General features: G+C 38.5%; 1 protein-coding gene across 1 annotated transcript; it reads left to right on the top strand.

Annotated features, from left to right (window-relative positions):
* Window positions 1-1,742, top strand: LOC105054143 (BAG family molecular chaperone regulator 2). Its single transcript, XM_010935584.3, has 4 exons — window positions 1-528; window positions 613-869; window positions 973-1,122; window positions 1,225-1,742. The coding sequence occupies exons 1-4, from the start codon at window positions 279-281 to the stop codon at window positions 1,471-1,473; spliced, it is 906 nt and encodes a 301-aa protein (XP_010933886.1). The 5' UTR covers window positions 1-278; the 3' UTR covers window positions 1,474-1,742.
* The last annotated feature ends 17,556 nt before the right edge of the window (window positions 1,743-19,298 follow it).

The raw sequence follows: 19,298 nt of genomic DNA, 5'->3' as shown, positions 1-19,298 counted from the left end.
GTCGCAACTCCCAAAACCCAATTTTTCTCCAAACTCTTTACGATGACATAAAGAGATTTTTTTCGTTCCTGGCCGCAGAAGATTCCGAGCATGGAGCTGAATTCTACGGTAGAAGAGGTGGAGATTAATGAGGAAGAGATCCCAATATCTCCATCGTTCTCCTGTTCTTGTCTTCTGTCGCTCGACATGCCTTGTAGCCTCCGCTTAGCCTTCACCAGCTCAATTTAAGGTCCATTTCAACTCTTCAATCGGAAAAGAGAGGAGATCCAGAGGAGACGATGCTAGGGAGGACGAAGAGCCCGGTTCCGGCGGCGGCGGCGAACGCATTCATCCCCATGAAAAACTTCCCGGCGGCCGCCGCGGTGGTGGACGAGGCGTACCCGTGGGAGGTCCGGCCCGGCGGGATGCTGGTTCAGAAGAGGGACCCCGACTCCACCGCCGCCGCCGCCCCTGCCTCCACCATCCGCCTCCGCGTCAAGTACGGCGCCGCCTACCACGAGATCTATCTCAGCTCCCAATCCACCTTCGGTGAATCCCTGAACCATCTCTTCTAGAATCTTTTCTTCTACCATTTGAAGTCATCAACTAATTTCATCAAATAAATTGGAACAGGGGAGTTAAAGAAGCTGCTATCGGAGAGGATTGGATTGCATCCACAAGACCAGAAGGTGATGTACAAAGACAAGGAGAGGGATTCCAGCGCCTACCTCGATATCTCCGGCGTGAAAGACGGGTCCAAGTTGGTGGTCGTGGACGACCCCGCCCGCCGGGCCAAGCGCTTGCTGGAGATGCGCCACCAGGCCAAGATAGACAAGGCAACCAAGTCCATCTCCCAGATCACCCGGGAAGTCGACAAGCTCGCCATTCAGGTCATCCACATTCCCATCAAGAACAGTACATGAATTATTGACCTTCTTCACATTGATCTAATGATCCATTGTCTTGTTGATGTCTTTAATTACTGTCCAGCAGGTATCTGAGCTAGAGGTGATTATAACCAAAGGTGGAAAGGTTGCTGAGAAAGATGTGCTTAGCCTTATCGAGCTGCTGATGACACAGCTGATTAAGCTGGATGGCATCGACGTCGCCGACGGGGATTTGAAGCACCAGAAGAGAATGCAGGTCGAATCCAATTGCCATTTGATCCAACCATTAGCATATTATTTGCATGGAATGCCAGGTTTGCTAATCGATATGTTGTTGGTTGTTTGGTTTGGTTTGCAGGAGAGGAGAGTTCAGAAATATGTGGAGAAGCTGGATGTGCTCAAGGTGAAGAATGCCATGCTCAAGACCACCAATGAGCAAATCCCGGCACAGCAGCAGCATCAGCAACAGAAGAAGCAACCACCGCCGCCGGTGGTGACTACCAAGTGGGAGACTTTTGATTCTCTGTTCACGCCGACCACCCCGGCTACGGCCGCTACAAATGCATCAACCATCCCCACTCCAAGGCTCGACTGGGAGTTGTTTTGATTCTCTGTTCTTCTGGGATGGTCTAGGCAGCGCTGCCTGGCATCAGGTGGATGGATGGCTCCTGGCTCCACCGTATATGATTGAGTTTGATTGGTCTACTTCTTTCCTATTTCCTATGGTTCTCTTTTTTTTCTTAGCCAAGCTGCTGCTCTTCTTTTTATGTGTGTATATCTAGATTTTGGAGGAAGAGGTGTGGTCTACAACACTCCTCTTATTATTAAAGTTGGTCCATATTGAGAAATAAATGGATTTATAGTGATGGAGGTTTATTCCCGTTCTTAGTTTATGTTGCTCGTCAAGAAGACAAGATTGTATATCATTGTTCATGATTAATCACAATTAGCTGTAGTGTTAGGTGGATATCTGGCCAAGACATCATCTTTCAGGATTTTTTCAGTACCATGCGATACAGCAGAAAGAAAGAAGAAATAAAACAAAAATAATCAAAATACGTGAATCAATCACAAAAAGGCTCATCTCCACGGGGCATGCAAACTTCACTGTGAAAAAAAAAATTTACAAGAGAAGAACTCATCCTCAACCCTCGAATGCCCAATTTCTCTCTCATCTGAAGTTCTCCTCACAAAAACTCTCTCTCTTGGAAGACCCCCTAAACCCCTGAAGTGCCTGGCATCCGCTGTCCAGAAGCCCTGCTCTTTCTCTCTCAGCAACGCTCACTCCTTTCTCTCTTCACGGGTTCCGTACGTCCACAGCTTCCTGCGGCAAAATAGCAGACCATACAAAAAACCCACTGTTCCTGGCCTTTTATAGGCTTAAAACATGACTTAAATTAGGTTTAGAACTCCTTAATCAAGCCCAATTAAGCCTTAAACCATTGGATCAACACCGGAAAGCACCTAGGCCCTGCGATCGCACTCTGATCCATGAAATAATATCGTGGACCGTGAGAAACGCATGAGAAATACCCACGCGATCCACGCGGTCTGCCATAGATCGCCCGATCCACAGTGGATTGGGGTACAGGGCCCAGGCAAGGTGCTTGGGCCTAGGCCGGCCCGCGCATGGGGGCTTGGGCCGTGCCCGCGTCGGGTGCTTGGGCCCGGGCCGCCCCTCGCGGGCACGCGTATGGGCTGGGCCGCCCGCCTGCCTGCGTCGTGCGCCTGCTTGGGCCACGCACCTGGGTCGCACGTCCCGCGCGTTGGCCCTGCCTGGGCCACACAGCGGTCGCTCTGCCGGCCAGCCGCCGGCCGTCGGCGGTCCTCCGCCGCCTCGGATCTTGTGTCGATTTCAAAAGCTCGTATTTCCTCCATTCGAGCTCCGTTTGGGGTGATCTTGATCTCGTTGGACTCCATTTTTCACCACGGATCTCGCTGTGGGCTCAATATGAACTGAATCTCGAGGCATCAAATCCTAACAATCTCCATCTCGACTCGATATTCGGTCTCCTCCAAACTTCGAGAGCTTTTGGCTCTCCTCATCCCATGCCCTGGGGCAATCGCCTATTGATCATGGATGAGCAAACATGAGAGTCGAACTAGACTGCTCGATCCCATCTCTGTCGTATGCTGTACTCCTCCTGACCTGAGATCTGCTCGGGGCATCATCCTGTGGTAAGAAATCTCACCTTGCGATGTCGCCTCTCGTCCTCCCGAGTCTCTTATCTCGTGCTCGATCCGCCTTTAGGAGCTCCACCTCGATCTGAGCTCCATCTGGCTCTCGAAGCTCCACCTCGCATTAGGCTCCCTGCCAGATAATAATGTCTTCTGCTTCCCTTCTTCCCCTCCAGCACAATCCTATCGCCGTGTAGCACCCTCAAGATTCCTCCACCAGCTACCGTCCTGTAGCCTCTCGAATCCAGTCTGCTAAGTGAGATAAGATTCCGTTTGAAATTAGGTATGTATCGGATCTCCCCCAATCTCCTCATTGCACCGTCATGTGTCCTCCAGCTGACTGTCCCGATGTCTCTGATCGCACCGCTCGATCCATCCGGTAGATATACAGTGCCCTCACTGTTCTTCAGGGAGTCAAACTGCTCCTCTCTGCAACATATATGATAGGGGCATGCAGAATCTAATATCCACTGCTGGGAAGAAGTAGATACCTCGTCAGATATCTCCAGGACATCTTCATCTGAATCACTACCGATCGTCGCTACAGCAGCCATCGTCCGATTTTTGAGATGAGGGCAATCTCTGGCTAGATGCCCCAACTCTTCACACCGGTAATATCTGATTTTGCTCAAGTCCCTCCTGAACTTAGACCACCCTCGTTGCGATCTCCTGTCGCTCCGTCTACCGCCTCCTGCTCCTCCAGAAGCCACCAAAGCTGAGCCACCGCCATCTGAGCTCGAAGCTGGGTTCTCCCTCCTGAGAATCTCGTTCTGGAGTATCGCTGCGGTGATCTCGTTCATCTTAATAGTGCTTTTTCCCACTAGAAGAGCAGTCACCAAGGACTCGTATGAGGGGAGAAGCGACGCTAGTAAAACCAGCATCCAGTTCTTCTCCTCAACATTCTTGCCAACGCTGAGGAGGTCGGTGAGGATCTTCTGGAAGTGGCTTAGATACTTCTGTACGCTCTGTTCCTCAGTCATCCGCAGTTGGTAGAACTGCCTCCAGAGGAAAAGAGTATTGGTGAGAGACTTCGCCATATACAACTCCTCGAGCTTCGACCACAGCACCATCAGGGAAGTCTCGCTCAGTACATGGATCACCACCTCATCCGTCAGGTATATGTGGATGGTACTCATCGCCTGTATCTGTAGCCGTTTTCAATCCCGCACCTCCATGGTGGTCGTCTTCTCATCATACAAAAGAAAATCGATCAACCCTTGTTAGATGAGCACGTCCTTCACTCTTGCCTGCCACAAGGAGAAATTGCTCTTACCATCAAATTTGTTGATCTTCATCTTGATTGATCCTGTCTTCTCCATCTTCAGTCTTGCTCACCACCACTGTAATCTGCATCTTTATACCAACCTGCTCTGATACCACTTGTTGGATGGATGTCTGGTCAGGACATCACCTCCCAGGACCTTTTCAGTACCACGCGATGCAGCAGGAAGAAAGAAGAAATAAAACAAAAACAATCAAAATACGTAGATTAGTCACAAAAGAGCTCGCCTCCACGGGACATGCAAACTTCACTATGAAAAAAAAAATTTACAAGATGAGATCTCACCCTCAATTCTCGTACACCCAATTTCTCTCTCACCTGAAGTTTTTCTCATAAAAGTTCTCTCTCTTGGAAGACCCTCTGAACCCCTGAAGTACCTGGTGTCCGCTATCCAGGAGCCCTGCTCCTTCTCTTTCAACAACGTGCACTCCTTTCTCTCTTCGCGGGTTCCATACGTCCATAGCTTCCTATGGCAAAACAGCAGACCACACAAAAAACCCACTGTTCCTGACCTTTATAGGCTTAAAATATGACTTAGATTAGGTTTAGAACTTCTTAATCAAGCCCAATTAAGCCTCAAATCATTGGATCAACATCGGAAAGTATTTAGGCCCTCCGATCGCACTCCGGTCCATGAAATAGTTTCGTGGACCGCGAGAAATGTGTGGGAAACACTCACGCAGTCCACGCGATCCGCCATGGACCGCCCGGTCCACGATGGATCGGGGTACAGGGCCTAGACAAGGTGCCTGGGCTTGGGCCGCGCCGGCACCAGGTGCCTGGGCCCGGGCCGCGCCCCACAGGCCCGCGTGTGGGCTGGGCCGCCCGCCCGCCTAGACTGCGCGCCTGGGTCGCGCGTTGGCCCCGCTTGGGCTGCACTCCGCCACCTGCGGTCGCGCCGCCGCAGCTCCGCCGGTCTGTCGCCGAACTCCGACGGTCCTCCGCCATCTCGAATCTCGTGCCGATTTCAAAAGCTCGTATCTCCTTCATCCGAAGACTCCATTTTTCACCGCGGACCTCGTTGTAGGCTCAATGTGTATTAAATCTCGAAACGTTGAATCCTAACATATAGCTTACGTGACTCCAAGATCCCTTGCTTCATATGGGGATTAGAGTAATCTTGGGTCAGGGGGAAAGTAATCATATCTCCGTCTATCGTCACTAAAATTACAATATCGTAGATGGGAAAAGGGTGGTGGAGCGACAGCGTAAGCATCGGACCAATGATGAGATGACAGGGAATCTAGAGAGTTGCAGGGCATGTCTTGTAAGCCTCGGAATGAGTTGGTTCTTCCGGCTGTTCTGCCGGCTGGTGCAGGGAATCATCCCAAGTACGGTTGCCATCATACAAAAAAAAGAAAAAGGATTTCATCGTTGGTCCACGGAGTAATTTCTCCCATAGACAGCTTATCATCCATCCCAACAAAAGCCTGTCAAGATAGGGGCCGTCTCCCATCCACAAAACCTCTTTTTTTCCAACAGATGTTCCCCATCTTCTCAATTATGCATCATCTTAGTACGGACGCTGCAATAATTTGTGATTGATTTTGGAATAATATTTGATGGTCGATGATGAGGGCCCATTACATATTTGTGCCCCTAGAGTTTGAGAAGCATAACATAGGTGCCAAATGGATTTATCTCGGCTGATTAGCACTCTTCTGCTCGTTGGAGAGATCTGAAATTTGATTGAGATGATTGTGGTCCTTGTTAACCGCTGATTCAAGTTATGTTGAATTTAAGGGCTTCATGTTGTGGCAAATGTGGTCAAGTTTGGATCGGTTTGAGTTATATGAACTTTTCTTTGATCTAAACCCAACTGGATATATACATACATACACAAAGGCTTAATGTTTGGTGGCAGAGTTGACCTGAGTTCAATAAATGCATATCTAATTAGTTTAACCCAAAACTTAAAGTTGAATTTGCTTTAAATAGCACAGTGCAGGGATTCCAAATTCAGCAGGAAATATTGACTTATAATGCAGTTATCTTGTCCAAAATAGAAGACTTCAGCAAACTAATATGGTTTTATAAATAGCTCTGTAACTTTCTGCCATCAGAAATGAAGCACGTAGGAGGTGTCATGACAGGCCTTCTTTCCTTAAATATATTATTTTTTATAAAATTATTCCTGTAATTTCAGTTCATTCGTAACTGTTCAATAATCCTCTCAAATCACAATTGTTTCTTGAATACGAGAAGTGCTACAAGCGCCGAATCTCCCTGTCGCCCCCTGTTAATATTTTAATTTGTGAAAATAACTGTTTTGGAAAACACAGTCTAAATCTTTTTCCAATCTCAGGGATATAATGTTAGTTTTAAAGACAGTGAGAAACTATTACTTTATTTATGAGACTTTCTAAGCTGGTTTTGTGTTGTTTTAGACCGTATTTTGCAGAGCTCAAATGGTCAAATATTGTGGAAAATTTGGCAGTTTCTTCTACGAGCTCAAACCAAAATATAATCCATTAGACAAAAAAAAAGACTACTACTCTAAATCTTTTTGTATTTAATGTGCCGAGCGATTCACGTACTGCAAGACTATAGAAGTAGGCTATGATAATGCGCTAATAGTTTCTAGATGTTGAATTTGGTAGTTAAATTTACCAGTTATAACAGCTTTACTAGATTCAATAAACTAATAAATGGACACTTATATAATTTTCTCAAGAATTAGTATTTCTGCCAAATGGTTCTAATCATTTCACCAGTAGCAGAGGGAAACAAAAACTAAGCCCATCTAAAGTTAAAATGTGAAGATAGAAAGAAACTTCTTGCATTACAAAAATCATGCAGCTATACACAAAATACCAAGCTCAAAAAATTCCACTAGAAGAAGTAAATGTCATTTTACAAGCAGCCAAAACTACATGCCAACATTTGAGAACCTAAAAACAGGAGTACGGAGGCCTTTATTAGCAATTAAAGTCATTGTAAGGCCACCATCTTTAACTTGCATTGGATCATTCATGGACTTCGCAGCAAGTGTCAGAAACATCCTCAACATTGTTAGGAGGGCCTAGTTTTATTTCATTGAATGTAAGGGCCGGATATAGAACCAAAACAATTTGTTTGTTGAAAAGTCTTCACCTCATCCTCTCAATCAAACAGGAACGGATGCCAAATTATTTGAAGGCCGGGCGTAAGGGGTTATTTTCCTTTTCTCCTCCTTTCTTTCCTTTGGTAAAAAATGGCACATATGTTGGCAACATCTATCCCTCATCCAAAAGTGGGAGGAGGGCCTACAAATAGATTATTGTTGTATAGTTTGTGTTTATATTTTTTTCTTTTTCTTTTTTTTTTTTGATTGAAGTGTTTATTTTGATTTTTGATGCATGCATACTGCAATACTAGCTAATGTTGTTGTCTTTGGTAAAAGAAATTAACCTATTCAGATTTTCTAAAATCAATAAGAAAAGAAAGTCCAAACTCTTTTTCTTAATCTCTCTAGGATCTCCATTCCCGAATAAATGTCCAACATTCTCCAGAGGACATTGTAGAGGATCAATCAAGATGTTTCAACGTTAAGAGCTAAAAATCATTGTACTAAAATAGAATCCAAATATAGTAAAACTAAATAATTTGTTTGATTAAAACATATACATTGTACAAATATTGGTTCATTTGTCTTGCAATGTTGAAAATGAGTACGATCATCCTTGTATTTTACTATAAATAGATAAATAAAGTAAAACATTTGCGATGCATTACCCAACTTGATGCCATAAAGATATCATGTATTTTTTGTAAAAGCCACCAGGATACCATCTTATTTATGCTCTCTAAGCCTTTGCACATAAAATAATTTTTATCACTATTGCTTCTTTTTTTTTTCTTTTTTTCTGTTCATACTTTCTTTATAGTATATACTAATATGTTTTAACATTGGGAGGGACTAATCCCTATCATTTGTCTCCTATGTCCATTGCGCCGTTGCACCGTTGTGTGGCTGACTTCAATTGGAATCGAGTTCTCATCTCCTTGTCGAAGCGATAAGAAATCATCTTGTCCAAGTAAATACTTCATATGTACCTCTATTCATAGGAGAAGCCAAGGAGACATGCTTGGACCCAGTTCGGATCCTTTCCGGTGAATGCTTTGAACCACGAATACCTAGGCAGTTCTCAAAAGCCGTCTTGTCATCCTATTAAAGATACAAGCTGTCAAACTTGATTTGTCATGTTGGATGAAAAATATAGCATGTCACGATGGGATGCGAAGTAACCATCTGTCTCCACACTGAGGTGAGATGGCGGTTACTGAGAGCTGTATTGATCTCTTTGCATCATAGAGGATTAGGTTGTTGAGTGAGAAGCTAGGCTAATGTCATTAATTAAATTATAAAGATCCATGCCGGCATATATTAGTCCAATATCAACTATATAAGGAATAGATGAAAGATGCTCATATAAAATTAAAAAATCTAAATAATATTATATGATTAATTTTTTTTGATTGAAATATTAGGTTATTCTAAATAATATTTATTGTTGCAAGACTCCTGAGGTGAGGTCGGTATTGAGCCGAACTGAAGAGCTGAGAGTTATGTTGATGTGAACTGCGAGTAAAATTTGTAAAAAAAATCTCAAAATTGTGGGATGCCTTCCGATGCTTAAGTAAGCTGGGCCTTGAGAACAGTGAAAATAGAGAAGTAGAAAGCAAGAAGTGGGAGTTTGAGTGGAGAAAAGTAGAGAGGACATTGATTTTTTTTGAGAAATTTGGCAGAGTTTTGTTTATGTCCACTCAGACTTAACTTACCTTCTGGAGAGCACTTTGTCCTCCTTTTATAGAGGGAGCTTGTTTAGGTCTTAAAGAAAGGTTGTTAAGTCATTACAGATCTATTAGGTTGTTAGAAATCTGTTAAGCTATTAGGTCGTTTGAGATATATTAGGCTATTTGAGATCTGTAATAGAATGGCCAGCTGTGCAGAGATCGTGGGATAGCTGTCCAAATGACAAATGAGCTAGACTACAACTGAAAAATAGTTACGGCTGAGCTGGATGATAGCTATCAGATAACCATCCATAGACATAGTGGCACTCGATAACAGACCGATGTGGAATAGCTGACATCAGTAAGTATCTGAACTAGGCACCATGCCATGAGCGTCAGTAATTAGGTCAGTCAGAAACTAACGTAAGTTTTGATCTGGTTGAGGGAGATCGATAGATAATCGAGGTGTGTGTCTTGCTTACTAGCAGTTCTGGACTAAGCCGACTCAACGGATAATACTGAAGAGTCAGGTCGATTAGAGGCCGATGTAACCTGAGAATATCATTAAATCAAATAATGATCTGCTGCTACATACCCAGATGATGATGATCTCAATCTTCTGATGAGGTCGGCTTTCTGATGATCTTGATCTTTTGATGAGGTCGGACTTCTTATAAGATCGGTCTTATGATAAGCTCCACAGTCGAGTCTTACATCAGTATTTTTATCAATCCAAAAACTCCTGAGTATGAATTTTGAGGATATCAGCTGAGATAGTATGACTCTTACAATACTTGCCCCCCATTTCTGAGTCCGAAGAAGTTACTTCGGATGAAAGAAGTAGTCCATGAAAAAAGTTATCAGCTTATCTAAGGTGACGAATCCATACCGTTTGGTTCAAGTGAACCACTGCATCTTTCCACTTAAGTTCGGAGTGGGCGGGTCGGATCTCTTATATATCTGATAGGATTTCTATCTTTAGTGCCTCATTTTCTTTCCTTTTAAGGGTACGTTGTTTGAGAATTTAAGTCGAAACTTGTCAAGTTGATATTTCATGAGGTTCAATATTTTTCATCTTGGTCCTTTTGAGACTTAAGCTCAATCCAGAGATTGACTTTTCACTTTGATCCTTTCGAAAATTAAATTTGATTCGGAGATCAACTTTTCATCTTGATCCTTTCGAGACTTAAACTCGATTCAGAAATTGATTTTTCATCTTGATTCTTTTCGGATTTAAATTTGATCTGGAGATCAACTTTTTATCTTGATCCTTTCTAGACTTAAACTCAATTCGGATATCGACTTTGTATTTTGATCTTTTTCGAACTTAAGCTTGATCTAGAGATCGACTTTTTATCTTGATCCTTTTCAGACTTAAGCTCGATCCAAAGATCGATTTTTCTTCTTAGTTCTTTCCAGACTTAAGCTCGATCTAGAGATCGGATATCTCACATTAGGTTATCCTATCTCAGTTGGAATTTTTGTGGGCTTAATGTGGCATTTCCGACCTCATTTTGGAATTGTTACGGCCTTATCATGGCTTTTCTGATCTTGTCTTGGAATTTTTATGTTCTCATCATGGCTTTTTCGACCTTATCTTGGAATTTTTATGGCCTCATCATGGCTTTTTCGATTTTGTTTGATCGGATTTCACCGATCTAGTTTGAATGAAGGAAGATTCTTCAGCAGAAACTTTAGCAAAAATATTTTCTTTATTAAGACAAAAATTAAATTTTTTATTGAAAAAATTTTATTGATAATACAGTCTAAGATTTTCAACATTCTACATCATTGGAATGGTCGTACCATCTAGATTTTCAATCCAGTAAGCTCCTGGATGAAGTACTTCGGTAATTTGATATGGCTCTTCTCAGTTCGGAACGAGTTTTTCTTGTTCTGTTGGCCTTGAGACTTCAGCTCATCGAAAAACTAAGTTATCTTTATAAAAAAATTTAGGCTTCATCTGAGAGTTGTAATATTTGGCTATTCTTTGTTTATAAGCTGCCATGCAGATTTGGACTTTCTTTCAGGTTTCATCAAGTAAATCAAGATCGTTCCTCAACCGATCTGAATTACTTGTGGTCTACAAATTTTTTATTCTGATTGTAGAAATACCGACTCAACAGGTATCACTGTCTCTGATCCAAATTTAAGCTTGAAAGGTATTTTTCTAGTTGTTATCTGAAGTGTAGTTCTATATGCCCAGAGAACCTTGTAAAGCTCTTCTGCCCAAAGACCTTTAGCTTCAGTAAGCCTTGTTTTTAAATCTTGAAGAATTATGTTGTTAGTGACTTTGGCTTCTCCATTTGATTGTGGATGGCCAATTGAAGTAAGTTTATGATCAATGTAGAGCTCAGAACAGAATTTCTTAAACTTCTGATTATCATACTACTACCCATTATCAGTAATTATGATCCAAGACAAACCAAAATGATAGACAATCGATTTCCATACAAAAACTCTCATCTTTTTCTCAATGATTTGTACTAGGGGCTCAGCTTCTAGCTATTTAGTGAAATAATCAATGGCTACCATAAAATTTTTTTTATCCCATGGCCATTGGGAAAGGTTCCTAAATATCCATACCCCATATAGCAAATGACCATGATACTGTAATAGAAATATGCTCAGATGCAGGGTGATGCTGAATATTAGTATACCTTTCATATTGATCATATTTGTTGACAAGATTGGTAAAATCTTTTAGAATTCTAAGATAATAATAACCTTGTCTGATTATTTTGTAAGCCAAAGATCTGCCCCCCAATGATTACCGTAGATTTCTTCATGAATTTCTTGAAGAGCATAATCAGCTTTTGATGGTCTTAGACATCGGAGCAGTGGGGAGGAATATGACCTTTTATATAATTGATTGTTTAGAATAACATATCATGGAGCTTGCCTTTTAATCTTCCTTACTTTAACTGGATCAGTTGGTAGAGCTCCTTTGGTAAGATACTCCATCAATAGATCAATCCAACTTGGCTCATGATCAATTTAAATAACAAACAAAGTCTTAATACTAGACCTTTTAAGAATGTCAATAAAAATATTTGAACTGAGTTCGGAGAAATCTGATGTAGCTAGATGAGATAGAGCATCAACTCGGGCATTTTCCAACCTGAGTATCTGTATGACCTCCAAATCTTTGAAGCTTTTTGATAATTTTTTCACATTATGTAAATATTAAGATAAAGTGAAATTTTTAGTCTCAAATTGATCTCTTATCTGGGAGATGACAAGCTGAGAATCAGTAAAGATTTTAAGCTTTTTAATATTGAGCTCTTTAGCCATCTCAAGTCCTACGATTAATGCTTCATATTCTGCTTTATTATTTGAGGAATCAAAATTAAATCTTAAAGCATATTCAATAATAACACCTTCTGGACTAGCTAGAATCAAATCAGCTTTAATTTTTTTTGAATTAGAAGCTCCATCAATATATAATATCCAGAAAGTACTACAACAAAATAGGTTATTAGCGACAAAAAATTTTCATCGCTAATAATCGATTTTCGTCATTAAGATATATTAGTAACGTAATTTTTATCGCTAATATTTCGTTGTCAATAATCGCATCGTTGATAATATTTTGTGATAAAAAAAATTCTATTGCTAATAAAAGATATTTACGATGAATATTTTTCATTGTTAAAAATAAAAGATAAAAAAATTTAATCATAAAAAAAGATATTTATGATGAATAATACCATCACTAATAAATAAAAAATTAATAGTGATGAAAATATTTTCGTCACTATTAACTCAAAAATTTTAGCGACTAAAAGTTTACGTTGCAAAAAATACTTTTTGCAATGAAAAAGTTTCATCACTATTAATTTAATAAAAAAAATTTTAAAAAATAAAATTGAATAATATTAGTGATGAAAAATTACATCGTAAATGATTCAATTCACGATGAAAAGTTACATCGCTAATAATTATTTATGATGAAAATTTTTTTATCACTGTTAATTATATATTTTTTAAAAAATTAAATTGTATTAATAAAATATTTTTGGCAATGAATTATTCATCGTGAATAATTTCATCGCTAATAATTTATTCATATTTTTTTTAAAAAAATTATGAATATATATTTTTAATTTATATGTATAATATTTTTTATAAATTAAAAAAATAAAAATAAAAAATTTATATAATAAATTGATAAATAAATTTTATTATTTTATTATATTTAATTAAAATTATAAGAGATTTGAAATAAAAAAAATATCAATAAGCCATCAAATATCGATATTTGGAGAACGAGCTGGGGACGGAGAGCGCTCGACAAAGCTCAGACCGATCTGTTGCTGTCTTATCAGCTGCATTGTCTACTCCATCTGTGCCATCCACTCTATCATCTAGATCTGGAGCTGCTGATACTCATCGACGTATGCAGCCAACTCCTGAGCTCGGTGCTCAGCCTGCTGTCGATCTATGATAGCTTGCTGTCGATCTATGACAGCCTGCTATCGATCTTCGACAGTCTATTTCTGCACCTCCATCAGTCAAGCCTCACACGCAGAGTGGATGTCAGCCTTAGATGAGCGTGAGGATGAGAGAGCAGTGATCCCATACCCTAAATCTCTAACATAATAGGGTCTCGTACCATGCATTTGATCACATATCTCATCATCTATGGGTGCGGTCGAGCCCTCAGGGATAGGCTGAGATCTCATATTTGTCATACGATCTTGAAAATTAAAATTAAAGTTATTTTAATTTTTTAATAAAAATCAGACTGCGAATGAAAAAATAATTAAAAAAACTTACAAAGAGCTCCTGGCTCCCCGTCATCCACTCTCCCGACCATCACTGGTGGGTCCGCTGGTAGATATTGATCCTACCAAGAAGCTCACCACTCTCAGCATCTCTCTGTAATTTAAAAATTAATTAAAAAATTTAAATAACTAAAAAATTATATGCTAATTAAAAATTAAAAATTACCTACCATGTGCTCCATGTGAAAAGCGAAGGATCTCGAACTCTCACAATGCGGCACGGTCTGTCTCACCTGATTCACCGTATTTTAGGCACATCATCTCTGTAAAATTACCAATCAAATTAGTAAATAATAAATTTAATTTAAGAATAAATGATTCAGTCATTAAACTCTAAAAAAATTTAGATGTGTAACCTGATATGTCGGATCCTCGTACTGTCGGTATATGGCAGTCCAATCATCCATGATGATGCTGTCATAGGACTGCTGCTGTGCTGCCTCTTCCCCATGATCCTGCACCACCTGATCCAATGCTGATGCATGTGATGGCGATAATCCTTGAAACATAAGGATAGATGAGTGTCGATGGCTCGCCTCACACGATCCTCCTCAAAATCAATGATGTCGAATATACCCTACCAATAATAAATATTAAAAGAATACTATACTAATTAAATATTCATAATATAATTTATTTTATCTATAAGTGGGTGTAGAAAATCTCTCTGTGAGTCGGTAGAACGTGACGCCAATCGAAGAGCATCACGGGGGTATAACTATGGCATATGATGTCCAAGTTAGTCTGCCATGGCTCGCACCATCTTCTAATGGGTCTGGTATAGCCGGCTGGTATCTCGATCCGGAGACGCTGTCCGGGATGCTCGCGTCTCCAACACTCTAGAGCGAGATTCTTCGATGGACTTTGCCCTCGCCTCACTACCAATAAAGACTGACCTAAAACAATAACAATAAATAAATCATTAGTATGATCCAAATAAAAGAATCAAATTTATTATATAAAAAATATAATAATACTACTGGGATCCATCTCATTGGGACCCACCTCATTGGGACCCACCTCACTGGGACCCTGTGACAGTGGAGTCGGTGCGGCAACGGAGATTGGTGAAGGTGCCTCAACCTCCGAGGTAGACTGTGAATGCGAACGTCGTCGTTTGTCTCCTGATGCCATATCTGTAATAATTGAGATATAAATAAATATAATATTGAATAATAATAATAAAAATTAAATAATATTTTAATGAATACAATTATATCGCATACCATTATTGCAAGATAAGATTAAATAAAAAATATAGATTTACTCATCAATATTCATATTTTTCTCGATGTGTAGATCCTTTTTGAATCATAATAATCGATATATGTATTATCTTCTATCTCATCATCATTTATGAACTGATTGTCGCCCTCCGACTCATTAAGATTAAATACAAAATCAACTTCAACATCGTTGGATGGCAGATCAGCTCTATTCAAAGGTGTCATTATAAGTTCTTCATCAATCAAAAGCTCGGCTAATGTTTGTTCTTCTTACTGAAAAATTTTTTCTTCATATAATTCTCAATTTTCATCCATTTCTAATTGGGTTGGTATGTCATATACACTTCTAGGTGTTATTTTTTGTATAACATGCCAATTATCTCGATACTTTAGATCCGTCAAATATATTACTTATTTTGCTTGAGTTGCTAATATATACGGCTCATTTTGGTATCATGTTCGTGCAAAATTTATACTGATAAATTATGGATCAAAATGAATACTGATCTTTTTATTACTAAAATCCCACCATTCACATCGAAATAAAAATATAGAATTACTAAATCCATACTTCAGTTCTATGATATCTACCAATACACCATAATAATTAATCTCTTTTTCTTCTTCATATCCTATTGTAGCAATCTCACTATTCTGGATCCGTTATTGCATCTCAAGCTTCCTTGTGTGAAATCTAATTCCTCTAATGATATAGGATGCGTAGTGATTAATTTTTTGATCGAGACCACATGCTAAATTGTACAACTCATCGGTCGCACCCACTTCTTTATTGAAATACTTATGTTTCATCTATATCATAAGATGAAAAATTATGTTGGTTCAAATAATATTATTTATAAGTAAATAAATAATATATCACTAATGTAACTTACAAGATCATCAAACTATTTTACAAATTTCCTCCTATGTCGATTATCAACATCTATATTATTCTCTCTACATAGTATACTCTTGTGCTCACTGCAAGAAATTATGATTTTTAATTTTACATCGACATAAAAAATTTTCTTTAACATTAAACAGTATAGTAAGATGGTACTTACTCAATAAAATCTTCAATTTCTTCACAATTATTTAGAACATAAAAGTGTATCTTGGATAGCTCGTTCACGTCCATAAATTTATATCTCCTTGCACCAATAGGTCAAATCGTTTGTTTAAATATAGACAACATCGGTTCATTGTCATCTCATTCATGATCTATGTTACGATCTGTATGATTGAATCTTATTTCGATATCATCAAGATACATCGAGCAGAATGTAACACACTTGGTAGCTACATATGTTTCCACTATAGACCTTTCAGGCCTTGCTTTATTGCGCATATACTTTTTTAAAGTGCACAAAAATCTGTAAATAAAAATAAATTTAAATTTTAAAAATATATTTATATCTTATAATTGATATGATAAAGTACGTATAATTTTTTTATCTTTTAATAGGATACATCCATCAATAATGTACCGGTCCAGTCAAAAGAGCTTTCTTTGGAAGATGAACAACCAAATGCACCATAACATCAAAAAATGATGATGAAAATTTTTTTTCTAACTCACAAAGAATGAGTACGATATCCTTCTCTGATTTTTCAAGTAAGTTAATCTTCAATTTTTGACAATACAATTTTTGGAAGAACACTCCCAGCTCCATCAATGCAGTTGGAACATCACCATCCAAATAGCCACGCATGACCACAGGAAGCAAATGTTGCATTATCACATGGGAGTCATGACTTTTTATGCCAGAGATATTGTCGTCATTGTTTCCAACATACTGTGATACGTTTGAAGCGTGTGCATAAGAAAATTTTACGATTTTGAATCATCCACAGAAATTCTTCTTTTCCTCACCAAACAGTGAGTAACATACAGATGACATAAAAAATCTTTCATCTCGACGAACTAAATACAACTCTGACTAGATTTTTATTTTTTATAAATCAAGATGATCTTTTGTACCATCTTTTATTTTTTCTAGGATGTTCAATACAATACCGATGATATTATCATAAATATTTTTTTTAATATGCATTACATCCAGATTATGACGAAGTAGTAGTTGCTTCCAATACGGTAGTTCGAAAAAGATACTTCACTTCATCCAATTCAGCTCAGCTTTCGTATACTTTCGCTTGCGAGTCCCGATATTTTTCCAAATTAGATATTTTCAATGACTTCAAGTTGTTCTAAAATTTTTACTCTACTTAACTTCTTAGGTGGCAGATGTCGATCGGACTTACCATCAAAATATTAGTTATAATGGATCCTCCAAGAATGATTAACAGGAAGAAATCGTCGGTGATCCATGAAATATATTTTCTGTTCGTGCTTTAAATATAAGGAGGATGCATCCTATTGCATATTGGACATGCAAGATATCCTTTGGTGCTCTATCCAGATAAGTTTCTATATGTAGAAAAATCATTTATAATCCATAGAATCGAAGCATGTAACTTAAAATTACTTCGACTCATAGAATCATATGTCTATATCCCATTTTCTCATAGCTCCTTCAGATCATCGATTAAAGGTCGTAGATATACATCAATTTCATTATCTGGTGCTTTCAGATACGGAATCAACAGTGATATAAAAATAAATGGTTCTTTCATGCACTTTTAAGATGACACATTATATACAACTAGCATCACAGGCTACATGCTGTAAGATGTACTCAGATTATCAGAGAGATTAAATCCATCTGTTGCTAGACTAAGCTGGATATTGCCCGGGTCACTCGTAAAGTGCGGATACTTTGCATCGAAGTCTTTTCATACTAAAGAGTCGACCGGATGGCTAAGTATGTTCTCCTCCGGAAGCCGCTGCTCATAATATCATATTATTTTTTCAGCTATCTTTGTGGACATATATAACCTTTGAAGTCTTGGAATCAATAGAAAATATCTCAAAATCTTTTGAGGTATCTTCTTTGCTTTCCTATTATCAATTTTGTATCTAGGCTCACTGCATTTCGGACATTCAGTTGGTTGTTCGTTATCCTTATAAAATAATATACAGTCATTTTTACAGGCATGTATAGGAATATAACCAAGACCAATTTTTTGCATGTATATTTTTGCTTCAGAATATGATTTTGAAAGTCTCTCTCCATCGAAAAGAGCTGCTTTAATCAATGTTAAAATTTGATCAAATGACTTCTGACTCCATCAGTTCACAGTTTTAATATGAAGCAATTTTATCAAAAACTCTAACTTAAAAAATTTTGTACAGTTTGGATAAAGTGGCTCTCGTGCATCCCTTACAAGCTTTGCAAACTATTCAAAAGTTCCTTCTACCTCAAGCCAGATATTATATTCATGATCAGAATTGCTTTCAGATGCAGTAGTACTTATGCGTATATTTGAACAAGCACCTTGATGTAAATCATCTAACAATTCTCCTATACCACTATGTTCGATAAGTCTACTAGTATCACTATCATCTTTAGTATCGTCATCATCGCGCACTACTTCATTTGGATCACCCTTCCCATGTCATATCCAACAAGTATACTTCTTATCCATATCATATTGTAGCAGATGCTCCTTAACAAGTATTATGTAATGATATACCAAATTGACATATCTCTTATATGGATACTTTATCCGACTAGCACTGTCAGCATTATGCCATGCAAACTCAATAAAATTTCGAACTCCTTTTCGATATTCAGGCAAAAAAATATCTCTAGCATTCATCCAATTTTTGTTGATATCCATCTAACAACAAACACAAAATCATTAACAACCAAAATAAAGTTTAGTGGTATTCTGGATCTCGATCTGAATTTCGGATTGAATCATATTCTGAATTCCAGTCAAAATTTTGATCCAGATCCAGATCCGGATCACTTTATATAAAACAACACATATTAAAAGACATAGACTGAACAGTAACATAGCAAATATGTTACATCAATTTAATGAAATAAAAATACATGATCCTTTCCATTTTAAATCATTACTAACAGGTGTGGCTCTATCCCTTTCAAAAAAATAATAATCTCATTATTTTTATTAGTGAATATTTTATCTCATTTTTGTAAAAATTTCAACAGCATCTCTCCATGATTTTTCAAGTATACGATGTGGATATGATGCCTACGCACCCTATCCACCATATACCCAGAGAACAATAGACAGATAACTACTGAATACCACATCATGAAATAAAATATCAACTATTAACAATAATAATATCATTACTTTTTCAAAAAATCCG

The sequence above is a fragment of the Elaeis guineensis genome, chromosome 11, assembly GCF_000442705.2.
Source record: "Elaeis guineensis isolate ETL-2024a chromosome 11, EG11, whole genome shotgun sequence".
Lineage (NCBI taxonomy): Eukaryota > Viridiplantae > Streptophyta > Magnoliopsida > Arecales > Arecaceae > Elaeis > Elaeis guineensis.
Note: the sequence above shows the minus strand (reverse complement) of the source record. Positions and strands in the feature narration are given on the sequence as shown.